This window comes from Saccostrea cucullata, unplaced genomic scaffold (assembly GCF_032062105.1).
Source record: "Saccostrea cucullata isolate Sc308-1 unplaced genomic scaffold, CSIRO_AGI_Scuc_v1 ctg14531, whole genome shotgun sequence".
In the NCBI taxonomy this organism is placed as follows: Eukaryota; Metazoa; Mollusca; class Bivalvia; order Ostreida; family Ostreidae; genus Saccostrea; species Saccostrea cuccullata.
This window is the reverse complement of record NW_026919257.1, coordinates 1-15,289: the sequence shown is the minus strand read 5'-3', so window position 1 is coordinate 15,289 and position 15,289 is coordinate 1. Positions and strand designations below refer to the sequence as shown.

At 34.2% G+C, this 15,289-nt stretch overlaps 2 protein-coding genes across 2 annotated transcripts; one reads left to right on the top strand and one right to left on the bottom strand.

The window, feature by feature from the left end:
- Positions 1–124: 124 nt before the first annotated feature.
- On the bottom strand, positions 125–13,466 carry LOC134283241 (E3 ubiquitin-protein ligase TRIM37-like). The gene is given in 23 exon segments (XM_062765690.1): positions 125–984; positions 1,534–1,798; positions 2,223–2,314; positions 2,569–2,698; positions 2,817–2,936; positions 3,126–3,455; positions 3,593–3,672; positions 3,827–3,925; positions 4,174–4,268; positions 4,579–4,751; positions 6,645–6,708; positions 6,930–7,224; positions 7,373–7,449; positions 8,447–8,579; positions 8,674–8,866; positions 9,949–10,072; positions 11,412–11,455; positions 11,458–11,533; positions 11,759–11,846; positions 12,091–12,210; positions 12,529–12,569; positions 12,809–12,910; positions 13,157–13,466. Coding segments are annotated over 23 exon segments (2,829 nt in total). The 5' UTR covers positions 13,211–13,466; the 3' UTR covers positions 125–950.
- Positions 13,467–13,563: 97 nt separating this feature from the next.
- On the top strand, positions 13,564–15,208 carry LOC134283254 (probable serine racemase; the record flags this gene model as incomplete). The annotated part of the gene is made up of 4 exons (XM_062765700.1): positions 13,564–13,832; positions 13,987–14,028; positions 14,737–14,903; positions 15,124–15,208. Coding segments are annotated over exons 1-4 (504 nt in total), but the record flags the coding sequence as incomplete, so codon positions are not given.
- Between the last annotated feature and the right edge of the window lie 81 nt (positions 15,209–15,289).

The following is a 15,289-nucleotide window of genomic DNA, read 5'->3' as shown; positions in this document are numbered from 1 at the left end:
TAACTATATGTACTAATGCTTTAAAAACCATTACCTAAATTACTTAGAAAAAATAAAATATACAGAATAGAAAATATAAATTCATAACAATAATTCCTATGCAGAAAAGCAAAACAGCCTATGCAGAAAAGCAAAACAGTAAAATTAAACAAAAGAAATGAAGAGATCTGAATTGGAATACATGTATAGAAAAAGAGATTTTGAACTGTTTGAAAAAAAAACAATTTCCCAGACCATTTTGGATTCTACATACCCCTGACAAAAATGCAATGAAATGACAGTCAAAGACAATAGTTTCAATACTGTGTGTGTAACTTTAGCATTATAGTTAGAATTATTCACATTGATAATATGACTCATATTAAAATTAACAAATGCAATCACTTTGCTTTCCTTCTGAAATGCTACACTCTATTTCCCTTATTTTTGAACAGTACCGATAATTACAGCATCAACATTCTCTTCAACTGACCTTGAGCAAATATTCCTTGAAATAATAAGAAATTTTTATAAAAGTATACATGCAAAACATAACCTCTGCTAGAAAGCCTTTGTTACTGAATTCATTTGAACTTCAAGAAGATGGAAATATAGTCCAAGATTTAACAAATCTATTAAAACATACAACCATGGCAGCACATAAAGTTCTCATTAGAATGATTGAAAAAAATCCACTTCATTCAAGTACAACACATATGATGAAAAAAAAAAAGCATGGCGATTTTCCTGATATGATCATCGTGACTAGATATATATATCACTTTTGTGAAGTCCAAATATCACTTTAATGAAACCCATATATCACTTTCACAAAACCTAAATATAAAATATTTCCTTTGTTTCTCCTGTTTTCTTTGTGGCAATATTTTGTCAGTTTTAAATCTTGTCTTCCTGTCTCTGAGCTAATATGAACCTTGTTAGATGACTGACATGGAATGGATGTTGGATAGTTATACTACAGATGCATCATCACCACTTTCTGACCTAAAATTTAAATTGTACTGTTATTAAATGAGTAATTATTTTCCACAGCAAGACGCTGCCAAGATCATTAAAAGACCAAGTAAAAGATGCAAGAGCAGCTATTTCTTTCATTGAACAGGATGAAAAACTTCATTCTATCAGTTCTCAATATTTTTTTTCTTTTAAAAAAAAAAAAGAGTCCATTTTTAAATTGATTAAGAATGTTTCTTATCTATAAATTTATGCTATTAAATCTCATCATATCCCATTCTAGTAGGAAAGACAACTCCTAAACAATTTAACGTTTTTGGTTCTTAAATTAATCAATGAATTTCTCATACATGTACATGTAGTTAATGCCTCTTTCTCCAAGAATTTAATAAGCTATCATTAATTTGATGCCAGTAATCAGACTTACATTTTGTAAAATTCAGCTTTTGTTACATAATTTTGTTATCAAAATACTAACCAAAAACCATACTATCCTTTTAAATGAAGAACTCAAAGTTTTTTTAAAAAAATCAAGCAGTACATGACAGAAAGTAAATAGCATTCTTAATGGACACTTACCTAGCTTCCTTGGCAGCAGCCTGAGAACTGAATTCCACCAGAGGACCGGAGCTGGACGATGACGAATCAGACGATGTGTTGTGATCACTGTTGGCTCCTGAAGCACTGCTGCTAGGCAACTGAGAGCCATCTTTACCGTTACCATGGTTATCAACAACAACAGAGGACAACCCCACAGTGACTGTAGATCCACCTTTATCTTTTGTCTCCATGGCTGGCTCAGATTTGTTCACCTTTTTTACAAAGTTCAGAGCCCAGGGTATTCCTATTTAAAAATTGAAAATATAACTCTATTTATAAAAAGGATATTGTAAGACCTACTACTACAATATATTTGTGACAATTTTATCTTTTTGAAAGTATGATAGAAATTTAGAAAATTTTACACGCCTATATCTTGTATGGTTTAAACTTTTTGGTCAAAGTTATACTGTTCTTATGGATAGAAGATAAATAAAGGAGGCTGGGGGGTCAACAAATTAACCACCAGATATAAATTAAATTTCTAGATATGATATCTGCCGTCAACTATCATTTGGCAATGAAAAATTTCATACATATTAATTTTAAAATTTCATCAATTTTGTATATCTTTATATGGAACACTTCTTTTAATGGAGATCAAAATAGTCTGAAAATGGCCACAACCCCAGTCTCTGGGACATGAAGTAATAGAATCCTTCACTGACCTTGGTCTTTATGAGATCCAGAAGCTGCTGTAGAAACCTTGTTCTTGGTTATAACCAGTCTTTTCTTTCTGCTTCCTCCTTGATCAGGTGGACTAAAATGTAATTTTAAACATACTGCAGATCTCAAATAAATGCATGAAAAAATTTCATTTCAGTGCATAAATTTCTATTATAAAATAATGTAACCTGAAATATAGGTACTCAAAATTAATCTGACCCAGTTCAGGTACAAAATGTTCATGAAATAAACATTTTTTTTGTTACTGTATATGAATCATTCCAAATGTAAGGTATACATGCATATATAAATGTAAATCATGAGACATCTAAGAAGTGGACAGTATACCTGTGTGGAATGGCGGCTGCTAGCTGCTGGGACTGATAACGCTGGGGAGATGGAATGTCGTCCAATGATATGTCAGACAAAGTCTCCTGTTCTAAGGAGGCGCTGGTCAAGTCAAGGCCCAAAACTCCATCTGTAACAGCAAAACCCACATTAATATTGAAAGAAAAACAACAAAAATTGTTAACATTTGGCTACTCATCTTAATTCAGTTCGATGTTTAAGAAAATGATAGATTAGTAAATTTTTACCTAAATCTGAGGAGGATATACATGTGTTTGTTATTTTCTTTTCTTTCTCTACTTTAAGTTTGCTTCCTTTATCATTCGTTGATAGATCCATGGATGGAATCTGTACTCTTTCCTTTTTGTCTAAATAATGAATAACATCCATTTCAAGATAACACACATCACTTTTTCACAGTCAAGAAAGGAACATTCACATCTCACAATGGGAACAACATATAACCAGCAATGTCTAGCATAACAGCAATGTAACTTCAGCATAGACAAAAAAAAAATTATGGAAAGAAATTTGAACATCTCCTTTACTACTGATACCTTTGTTGTCCGATTTGACCATGGCCCTAGCCTCAGTCTCACTAGTCACAGCACCACTGGCAGCCGCCAGAGTGGAGGCCGCCAGCTCCGTGAACCTCTGGTGTATGTGTTCCAGCATGTAGTCCGTGGTAGGCGGCGGTGGCTTGGAGGCGGTGGCAGAGGCGTTGGCAGGCTTGGCTGGGATGGCAGGCTTGTTGGCAGGAGGCTTAGGCTTAGTGACAGGATCCTTCTTGGAGTCCTTGTCCTTTGTATCTTTGCTGTTACTGCAGGATTTAGTGAATTTCAGGACATTGTCCAACCAGTCAGAACTCAGTCCATCTCCTGCAGCATCTATGATAATAAAGTAAAGGCAAAATATTTCGAAAAAAATTGTTCATAACATTCAAAATACACATGTATTAAATAGACTTTCATGTATAAAAAAAAACATTTTGGGAAGAAATTTCAACATGATGAAAAATAGTTACCATTTCCAACACACCAAGTGTTGTCATATTTAGAATGTTCTTGTAAAAACTGCATTAGGACTGCTTCATCATCTACAGCACTATAAAGAAATTCAATTTTCTAAATAAGATTTTTTACCTCTACAGTAAATCTATTTTTTTTTACCTTCTCTCACAAAGCACTGTGATTATAACTTAAAATTGAAATAAACACTATGTATTAAATGCCCACAGGATATTCTTTTCTCCCCATACCTGTTATCTGTAATGTTTGGGATGGTGGGGGTGTAACTATGAGCCCCCAATCTGTCCAAGTTGTTCTCCCAATTATTCTCCACATCATTGTCTACAGACCTGATAACAACAAAAACAGAAAACTGACTGACTTTTTAATATACCGTGTACTTCATCATATTCACAGTACCAAACACAGCCAACAATTCAAAGGTTTATTGTACAATTGTACTCTAAAAACATTTCTTTTTTAGAACAAACTTTACTATGTGTGTAATATCAAAACACCAAATTATTATTTTTTTTTTTTTTACATTTACACAGTTTAATGGTGACAACAGACAATCAGCTGATTTTTTAAAACTTACATAGTCTCCTCGTCGATGTCATTTTCGTCGTTGTGTTCTGTTGCCCCTTGGTCATTGTCATGCTCACAGTCCTCTATATCATATTGGCTTATCTCCTATATCAGAAATATATCAAATTTTTTTTAAAAATCTGAAGAACTTATACCAAATCTGAAGAACTTATACCAAATCTTTGTAAACAATGTTTTGAATAGTTAGACTTGAAAAAGATAACAAGTAAAGACAAAAGAAACATATGCACAAAATGTTTAATTTATTTTTGCTGAACACAGTTATGGAACTTATTACAGATCATTTATATGTAAAGATATTTATTAAACTCCATGTAAAAAGAGGTCAAATATTATACTGAGATAAATTTCTGCAGTATCCCCCCCCCACCAATATATACAGAGATTGCCATACATCAATTGATCCAGAGGTTGAGCTGTCATCCTTTGCTGTATGGTCTTCTTCGCACAGCTCAATCTCGATCTCAGAGCCTGAGTTTGGATGGATTGGTTTGGGATACAGAATGGAATGCTGAGTAAGATTTCCATCACCACTGCCCTGGGGATCTATCAATGGCAGGGGGGATTCTGAAGAGAGAATTATGTCATTCAAACTTTTATAAAAAATAGTGCATATACATGTACTAATACTGATACAATGTGTAAAATATTTTAATGTTTTATTCATCATGTTCATAAAGTATATTGTTGAAATATTTAAACAAGAGGCCCATGGGCCACATCGCTCACCTGAGAAACTTGGCCATGCTGTTCTTTAACAGATTTCCCACCTTCGTAATACTAATTGTGACCAAGCCCTATCCCCAGGGGATATGATTTGGACAATTTAGAATCTACACTAGTGCAAGATTCACATAAGTTTCAGCTTTTCTGGCCCAACGGTTCTTAAGAAGATTTTCAAAGATTTTTCCATATATATTTCAATGTAAAACTTGGATTCCCTACTGTGGCCTCGCCCTACCCCCAGGGGTCATAATTTGGAAAATTTAGAATCTACACTTACCCCAGAATGCTTCCACATAAGTTTCAGCTTTTCTGGCCCAGTGGTTCTCAAGGTGAAGATTTTAAAGATTTTTCCTATATATTTCTATGAAAAACTTGGATTCCCTATTGTGGCCCCGCCCTACCCCGGCCCCGGTGTCATGATTTTTACAATATAGAATTTACACTAACCCAGAATGCTTCCACATAAGTTTTAACTTTTCTGGCCCAGTGGTTCTTGAGAAGATTTTAAAATTTTTTTCCTATATATTTCAATGTAAAACTTGGATTCCCTATTGTGGCCCCACCCTGCCCCCTGGGGTCATGATTTTTATAATTTAGAATCTACACTACCCCAGGATGCTTCCACATAAGTTTCAGCTTTTCTGGCCCAGTGGTTCTTTAGAAGATTTTTAAAGTTTTGTCCTATATATTTCTATGTAAAATTTGGTTTTCCTATTGTGGCCCCATCCTACCCAAAGGGGTCATGATTTTTACAATTTAGAATCTACACTACCCCAGGATGCTTCCACATAAGTTTCAGCTTTTCTGGCCGAATGGTTCTTGAGAAGAAGATTTTTAAAGTTTTTTCCTGTATATTTCTAAGTAAGACTTGTATTCCCTATTGTGGCCCCGCCCTACCCCCGGGGGTCATGATTTTTACAATTTAGAATTTACACTACCCCAGGATGTTTCCACATAAATTTCAACTTTTCTGGCCCAGTGGTTCTTGAGAAGGAGATTTTTAAAGTTTTTCCTATATATTTCTATGTAAAACTTGGATTTCCTATTGTGGCCCCGCCCTACCCCCAGGGGTCATGATTTTAACAATTTAGAATCTACACTACCCCAGGATGCTTCCACATAAGTTTCAGCTTTTCTGGCCGAATGGTTCTTGAGAAGAAGATTTTTAAAGTTTTTTCCTATATATTTCTATGTAAAACTTGGATTTCCTATTGTGGCCCCGCCCTACCCCCGGGGGTCATGATTTTAACAATTTAGAATCTACACTACCCCAGTATGCTTCCACATAAGTTTCAGCTTTTCTGGCCCAGTGGTTCTTGAGAAGAAGATTTTTTAATGACCCCACCCTATTTTTGTATTTTCTTGATTATCTCCCCTTGGAAAGGGACTTGGCCCTTGATTTTAACAATTTAAATTCCCCTTTACCCAAGGATGCTTTGTACCAAGTTTGGTTAAAATTTGCCCAGTGGTTCTTGAGAAGAAGTCGAAAAATGTGAAAAGTTTACAGACGGATGGACGGACAGCTAGACAGCTAGACAGACGGACGGACGGACGACGGACAACGGGTGATCAGAAAAGCTCACTTGAGCTTCCAGCTCAGGTGAGCTAAAAATCAATGAGAGATGTGACTTTGTATATTGAGTCAATGAACTGAACCCAGTGTACATACAAGCTACACATAAGTGTACAATGTAAATAATAACATTGAGTATATGTAGAAGCTATAATATTTACCAGCTGATGCTCCACCCTTTTTGCCGGACCCTGAGTTTCTAGACATCTCAAGCAGGAGTAACCTCTACAATATTAGGTACAGAAATATAGCATTTTGAGAAAAGATACATAATAAATAAATAAATCATTTCCTGACAAAATAGATATTAGATTTCAAAATTTTTAATTCTGAACAAAAGATATTTTTGGTCATAAATCAAGAATACAGCTATTCTTTTCTTGAAAACGCAAAATACTTAGAAGTTGAAGGAACCAAAGAGAAGAATAAGTTATATGACTACCTACCTCTTTGAGATCGGTGATCTGGTTGATCAGTTGAGTATGAGTTGACTCCAGCTGATTGATGTACCACTGCTGGTCTCGACACTTCTGGTAGAAAGTGGGGGGTCGGACCTGGAACCTCAGTATCAGGGTGTCGGTGTCTGTGTCTAGGTAACCCTCACTGGCCAGCAGGTCCAGGCGGAAGAACCTGTTGTACCCCCAACACTCCCCCACCTCAAAGTCCGAGGCGAATTCCCGAACGATGTTCTTTGTGTAGTCTCTGGAGGCTTGGTGGACCATCTCTACTCTGTATTCATATCTGGCAAACAAATAAAAGTAAGTAAGAAAATATCTTAAACAATCTTAAATTTTTCCAAACTCTTGGGCATGAATTTTAAATTAAGCATACCTTTATTTTCTACTTTGAAATCAAAAACTGAATAAATGTTGCAATAAATTTTTCTTACTTGGAATTTTCAGAGAGTCCAACAGACAGTTCTAGGAATACTGACAGGTAATTTCCTCTTACCACTCCATTGCCATCCTAATTGAAAACATAAAATTGCAATGAAAACAAGTACAATTATTGATGAAAAAAAATAAATTCAGTTGTCACTAAATTACCAAAATTCTATATTTCAAACAAGCTGCATTCATCTGTAGGACAAATTACATGAACATACAAGCATAAAACAAACAAGAGATGTTTGTAAAACACTTATGCCCCCCTCCCACCAAACTAAAATTTTTTCAAATCCAAAAGGGCATAGCTCTATCAAAAATGGCGCAATCATACCCAAAACAGAACTTGTTCTAGATATTCATCTGATAAATTTGTACACTAAATTTCATTTCAGTATGTGCAACGGTTGTAAAGAAAATGAACAGAAACTGCAAATAATTGGAATTTTTCTAAGTCTAAGGGGCATAACTGTCAAAAATGGCGCAATCATACCAAATACAAAACTTGATCTAGATATTCTTCTGATAAATCTGTACACTAGATTTCATTTCAGTATGTGCAACTGTTGCGAAGAAAATGAACGGAAACTGCAAATAATGGATATTTTTCTAAGTCCAAGGGGCATAACTCTGTCAAAAATGGTGCAATCGTACCCAGATCTAGATATTCATGTGATATATTTGTATACTAAATTTCATTTCAGTATGTGCAACAGTTGCGAAGAAAATGAACGGAAACTGCAAATTGGAATTTTTCTAAGTCTAGGGGGCATAACTCTGTCAAAAATGGTGCGATCGTACCCAAAACAAAACTTGACCTAGATATTCATGTGATATATCGGTATACCAAATTTCATTTCAGTATGTGTAACGGTTGCGAAAAAAATGAACAGAAACTAAGTAGACCGACAGACCAACATACTGACAGACAGCAGCAAAGCAATATGCCCTCCCTTCTTCGAAGAGGGGCATAATAAATGCATACGAAAACCGCTATGTGTTTATCATTCAGACCAAAATATATTTACAGAAAGAGTTCAAATTCAATTCAAATTATTATTTATATATCTCAAACTTACAGGATAGACTTTGAGTCTCCAGCTGAGGCCCGACACGTGTAATGGCTGACTGTAGACTGGGTCAGCCCTCTGTTGTAACACACTGAAGTTCTTCATCACAAAAGTACTGGTGTCATACTGGGGGACTATCTCACTAAAGACAAAATGATTAAATATTAATTAAATAATAATTACTACACTAAATTATTTTTTTTAAACATAGAGTAATGCATATTTCTAATACACACCTGGTAAAATCTGCAGGTACTGGAGCAGTAACAAATGAAGCCATGGGTTTACAGTGGAACTGTTTGAACATCTGTAGAAGTTCAGTGCTCTGGCCGATCAGTTCATTCTTGCCACTGTTCAGCAACTTCTGGTTCATTTTCTGGATCAGAGTCTCTAACTTTTCTGTATCCTGGGTCACTTGCCCTCTCTGGCCTATACAACATTAAGGCATACATTTCCTAATCTTCATGCATTTGCAAAGTTTTAAATATTGGTTAGATACAAACATTTTAATTCAGTTTTCATAGTTTTCCTAAATTACACATCTTTCCACTTTTTACAATCAGATTTACTTACTTTACCTTCATTTAATATTTAAAACTTTATTTTTAGAGATTGTTAAATATAAGACTGCCCTACATTAACTGGCAAAATTGGAAATATACAGCTTACGTCATTTCTATCTGTTACAATCAAAACATTCAGTGATAGACAATGAAATGGGCGGATACAATCCGACGCGGACGTGGGGAAAACATCGGATTGAAATTGCAGATCGAAATTCATTTTCAATCCACCTCAGCTACGGCCAGAAGGTACATTATTACTGATTGACCCAGAATACAAATAATTTCAAATTTGTTACAGTTTTAATTTTTTTGTCTGGTGTTTTAAATAGATTAATATTTAAGGGACAAATATTTAATTTCTCTTCGGTAAATATATGTATATCTTTGTGTAGGGGGGGGGCTGAATGATTTTTAAATAAAGTTGTCCAACAGTTTTCAGTGAGAATAAAACTCATGCACTCTTATAATCCTTGAAATAAAATATATTGTCATGTTAAGCCATGACCTGACTCAACAATTTTTTACCCCCCCCCACCTTCTAGAATCAAATATCTCCTAAAAAAATAATCTTTGTCTTCTTTGATCTTTCACGTTCTTAAAATTATAAGCTAAAACTCATATTAATGTGAACTTCAAACAATATGTATTTGGGAGTTGAATTTAGTTAATTTTTAGATCATACATTCACTCTTTGCTTTGAAAACAGCTCAGGTGGATTGAAAATGAATTTTGATCTGCAATTTCAATCCAATGTTTTCCTCACGTCCACGTCGAGTTGTACTCGCCCATTTCATTGTCTATCACTGAATGTTTTGATTGTAACAGATAGAAATGACGTAAGCTGTATATTTCCGATTTTGCCAGTTAATGTTCCGTGGTCTTAATAATGAAGTGTATGCTGTATTGACCTGTAAACTTTACAAAAAGAAGTGTCCCATGACCTACCCATTAAGGTAAGAAGTTTGGACTTGAGCTGAGTCTCCAATCTTGCAATCATCAGCTCCACAGCATTCCTGATTTCTCTTACTCTCTCATCTTTGGCAGTCTTTACCCCCTCTATGTTGCGTTCCTATTAACAAATCAGATTCAAAGTAAATCAATAAATCAACAAGGTTTTAAGTATATTGAAACACATAATTTATTCCTCTAGATAAAATTTTCCAGTTCAAAGATAAACACAAGAGATGTTTGTAAAACACTTAGGCCTAGAAAAAAAGTATGTTTGTTTCCGCTTTCAGGCTGAAAAAATATAGGGTAGGTCGGTAGGCAAATTTTTTTTTTTTTTGAAAATTATTTTTACTTCTTTAATCAAAACGTGTATAGAAGTAACATTAATGACAAAAGAAATGGTGTTTTCAAGCATTTCTGTGACTTAAACTTATAATAGAAAGGTGACTCAAACTTCTTTCTGTCTTGAAAAGCTTGCGAAGTTGGAGACTATAATTCCCTGGGTGAAATCTTGCACTACATGGGACAAAAGCATTAAAAAATTTTTTAGGGTCGGCACTATAAATTAGGGTCGGTCGGGAAAGCAGAAACAAACATATTTTTTTTCTAGGCCTTATGCCCCCCCCTCCCCCAAATTGGAACTTTTCTAAGTCTAAGGGGCATGACTATCTAAAAATAGCACCCCAAACACAACTTGATCTAGATGTTCATGTGATATATCCCTATACCAAATTTCATTTCAGTATGTGCAACGGTTGTGAAGAAAATGAATGGAAACTGCTAATAATTGGAATTTTTCCAAGTCTAAGGGGCTTAACTCTATTAAAAATGGCGCAATCATACCCAAAACAGACTTTGATCTAGATATTCATCTGATAAATCTGTATGCAATATTTCATTTCAGTATGTGCAACGGTTGCGAAGAAAATGAACGGAAACTGCAAATAATTGGAATTTTTCTAAGTCCAAGGGGCGTAACTCTGTCAAAAATGGTGCGATTGTACCAAAAACATAATTTGACCTAGATATTCATGTGATATATTGGTATACATGTACTAAATTTCATTTAGGATCCCGTGCAATAGTTGCGAAGAAAATGAACGGAAACAGCAAATAATTGGAATTTTTCTAAGTCCAAGGGGCGTCCGATTGTACCAAAAACATAATTTGACCTAGATATTTATGTGATATATTGGTATACATGTACTAAATTTCATTTCAGTACGTGCAATAAATGAACGGAAACAGCAAATAATTGGAATTTTTCTAAGTCCAAGGGGCATTACTCTGTCCAAAACAGAACTTGACCTAGATATTCATGTGATATATCCGTATACTAAATTTCATTTCAGTATGTGCAACGATTGTGAAGAAAATGAACAGAAACTAAGTGGACTGACCGACAGGTAGCAGCAAAGCAATATGCCCTCCCTTCTTCGAAGGGCGGCATAATAACTTACCACATCCTGCACCAGACTAATGAGCTCTACATGACGACGTTTAGCTGGTTCAGTTCTTCTGTAATTTTCTTCACATGCTCATTATAGACATCATCCAGAGGTTTGAATGTATGACCAGAGTGCTGAAATGTCAAATAAAATGTTTTTCTTCTATTTTTACTACACACAAATGGCATTTTGGGCAAAAAAAACCCTGTTTTTTTTAAATATAATAATACTCGTTATAGACCTTTTTTTTTTTTAGAATTAAAGAGCTTTGCAACAGGATTGGAAAGATGAGTACTAGTAACCACATGAATAAAAATATTTCCACAAATACAAAATATCAATAAGTCAAAAATCTTTACCGTTCCTCCCCACAATGCACACTGATGACAAATGCATTGTTTACAGGTCCAGCAATATACACTCAGTTTCTCCTGGTGGTCGTCACATCTAAAAATAGAAGGAAAACAAATCAAATCCTAAGGTTTGAAATTTCTTCAAGGTCCATATAATTTGTACAATCATCTTTTATATTTCTCACTACTCATAGGAAATTTTTTTTTTAAAAAACAAGAACATTTTTTTTATCATCCTCTCTGACACTTAATTAAACATTTAGAAAAATTACTGAATATAAACATGAGGATATTTTTCATGTGACAATAAAGAAAGAATGTAAAAATATTCAACGGACTTGTCCTTGTCAGAGTCCTCTTTCTTTGGGGAGGGAGCACAGTCTTTAAGGGTGTCTAACTGGTTAGTCACTTCCTCCGCCCAGCGACAATTGACCAGCTCATGAATGTGGAGAGAGGCTCTACAATGAAACACTAAATCATTTAAATATCAGAACAAATATAAAGGAGTTGCACAAATGTCTACTTAAAATTTCAAATTGAATTCTAAAACTTTTATAAAATATTGCAAAGAAGCAAAAGTTGTTAAAAAGAAATGAGTTACACATGTAATGACTGCACTTTCAGCACATTTCAGAATATTGCAATACCAGTATAAATTCTCTATGGGTATGTATCTACTGGTTGTGTGTTAGGTTGACAGAGTTGTTCATAATTCAATTTTTGTGTGTATTAGAAGAAAATCTTCATCTTTTACAAGTCTATAAAGTATTGATTACCTGCAGTGTGGACATTGTGATCTTTGCTCCGTTAGCCATCTCTGTAATCATGGTAATAAACATACAAAATATTACAAAAGGTTTCATTAAGAGTTAATAAAAAAAGATATATATAAATTATCTCTGAATTTGACTGTAGGATGAATTTAAAATCTTTATCAATGAGTGAATAAATCGGAAGGAAAGCAAAATTCCTTGTGTCGAGCTCAGACTGCTGTAAACCCGATATGCATTTAAAAATTGAAAGTACAGTTGCGTTATAAGTAAAACTGTAACTTACCCGTATACACAAGAAGCAGCAGAGTTTGGAACAGTGCGGACATAACCGTGCATCTCTCAACTTCTCCATACAAATGAAGCATCGAAATACTTCAGCAAGGCTCTGTTTCAAAATTAAATAAATTAAGTTAATATACAAAAATTACATATACAAGTTAGTTTCAGTTGGTTAAGATGGTTGTTTTGTAGAAATAAATATGAAGATCTAAGTATAACTTAGGACTAAGTATTCAGATTTGTTTTGATGCATGTTCTTTTTTTTCACTCATTTTCAGAGAAAATTGAGTCAACTTTTATCTTTTTATTGAATTCTTCAGTACAACTCTGACGTATTAAATTGATCTAATACCTCCATTGTTGAGTCTTCTAGTCGTCTACTTTCTTGTCTGCCACCAGATGCCATTCTCACGTGTATTCCATTGTTGTCAACAAAACACCATTGTGTTTTGGTGAGATCGTTGACTGTGCAAGAACTTGTTAAAACAGTACTGGGGTCAAGGCCGTTTCAACCGCCAGCTTTGATATTTTTGTTTTCAGTAAACGTTTTTGTTCAATTGCCTTCTTGGATATATTTTCTTATCCCTCAAAAGGCATCTAAGATTGTACTCGAAGAAGTTTTGAGGAGTTTTCAAACCATCCGTAATTTTTCTTTTCTTTTTTTTTTTAAATATTAATATTTGAAATTTACAATCAAACAAAACGAAAAATATTTTGAAGTTCGATCCCGATTTATTATCATTGAAAGGGAGATCACTCTAAAATAAACAACCTAAACAAAAACTAAAATTCATGGAATGTGACAGATGATGACCTGAATGCAGTCAGAGAGAACTAAAATGACAAACTGTTTTAAAGTTGCACTTTCAGACATAAAAAAGGCGCATGAAAAAATATCCCCATATATTCACTTCACGCCATTTTTCACAAGTTCGACACTTGACAATGTGGTTGGAAGGAAAGTGTTTTTCAAAGCAGAAAACTTGCAGAAGACGGGATCTTTCAAAGCAAGAGGAGCATTAAATGCTGTAAATATTTTTTTAAACCTTTTGATGTTCACGCATTATTTATTTTTTAATTTTGATTTGGTATTTCTCCAGTCAGCTACTTAGTTTACTAACTTTTTGGTACATTGACATTCTTAGATTGTATAAAACTGTATATTGAATGTGTACTTTGCAGGTGTTATCCTTAAAAGCTGGAAATCCAGATGTGAATGGAGTCGTATGTAAACATAAAACTTATATAATTTATACATATAATTCATATATTTAATTGGAAACGAAAATTGAAATAAAAAGTTCTTTTGAGTTTTTATTCATATCGGATTTTCTTTCATAAAAAAAATTATTTTGAGCTCGCCTGAGTCAAAGATTAAAGGAGGATATTTTTTTTTGGATGAAAATTTGTCACTGGTATGAAGTAAACATGAATGTTTTGCTTCTTTTATCGTAAGTAATATAAGATGCAATCATCATTAAGGTAGTAGAAGTACAGTTGTGCATGTGTGTTCAAATCATGGCTCAGGGGGTAGGTTAATTTGGGTCACATTTGTAGGGATCTTTTTTGACATGGGAATATATGGAAGTACCATATCTTAATTATGCCATGGTTGATAATATTAAGATACCCCCGGTACATGCATTCATTCTCAGATAGTAAAGTAGTGTGTGTTTACTTCTGAAAGAACAGCAAGACCATGTTAATCATGATGCATGTAAATCTCCAGAATGTGTTGATTCATATGAAGTTATATTGTTATCCTATTGGTCTAAGGTGGGACAACAATATGGGGTAGGAATTTTTCATGTGATTCAATAAAAATGGAATTTTCTAATCTTTTGATGATGAACATAAGTACTTTGTGATTCAGGTGAGCATTATGGCCCATGGGCCTCCTGTCTTTGAATAAACTTGTACAAATTTTCACAGGTCACCCATAGCAGTGGAAATCATGGGCAGGCATTGGCATGGGCTGCAAAGGTGGCTGGAGTGAAATGCAGTGTGGTTGTACCGAACAATTCACCAAAGATCAAGTCTGAAGCAATCAAAGGTTATGGTGCTGAATTAGTGTTCTGTGAACCCACACCAGCTGACAGGTATGTTGTTGAGGCCAACAATGTTTTTCTCTGATATATATTTAATATAATGACATATAAATATTCTAAAGTAAGTTTATTGAGATTCCTTGTTATTTAACTGAAAGAGTGCACCAGTTTCCCTGAATATTCAAAATAAATATTATTGAATTTGAGAAAATAAAAAAAAATTAAAGATATGTTATCAAAATTATATACTATCATGTTGTTTTAATTTCAGACAATCCACTTGTGACAGGGTTTCCAAAGAGAACAATTTTACCATAGTTCCTCCATATGACCACTATGATGTCATAGCTGGACAGGTATGAATGAAGGTGTAATGGAACATTGACAAAATAACAAATTAAAAGCATTACCTTACTATAAATTCCCAGGTCAATACA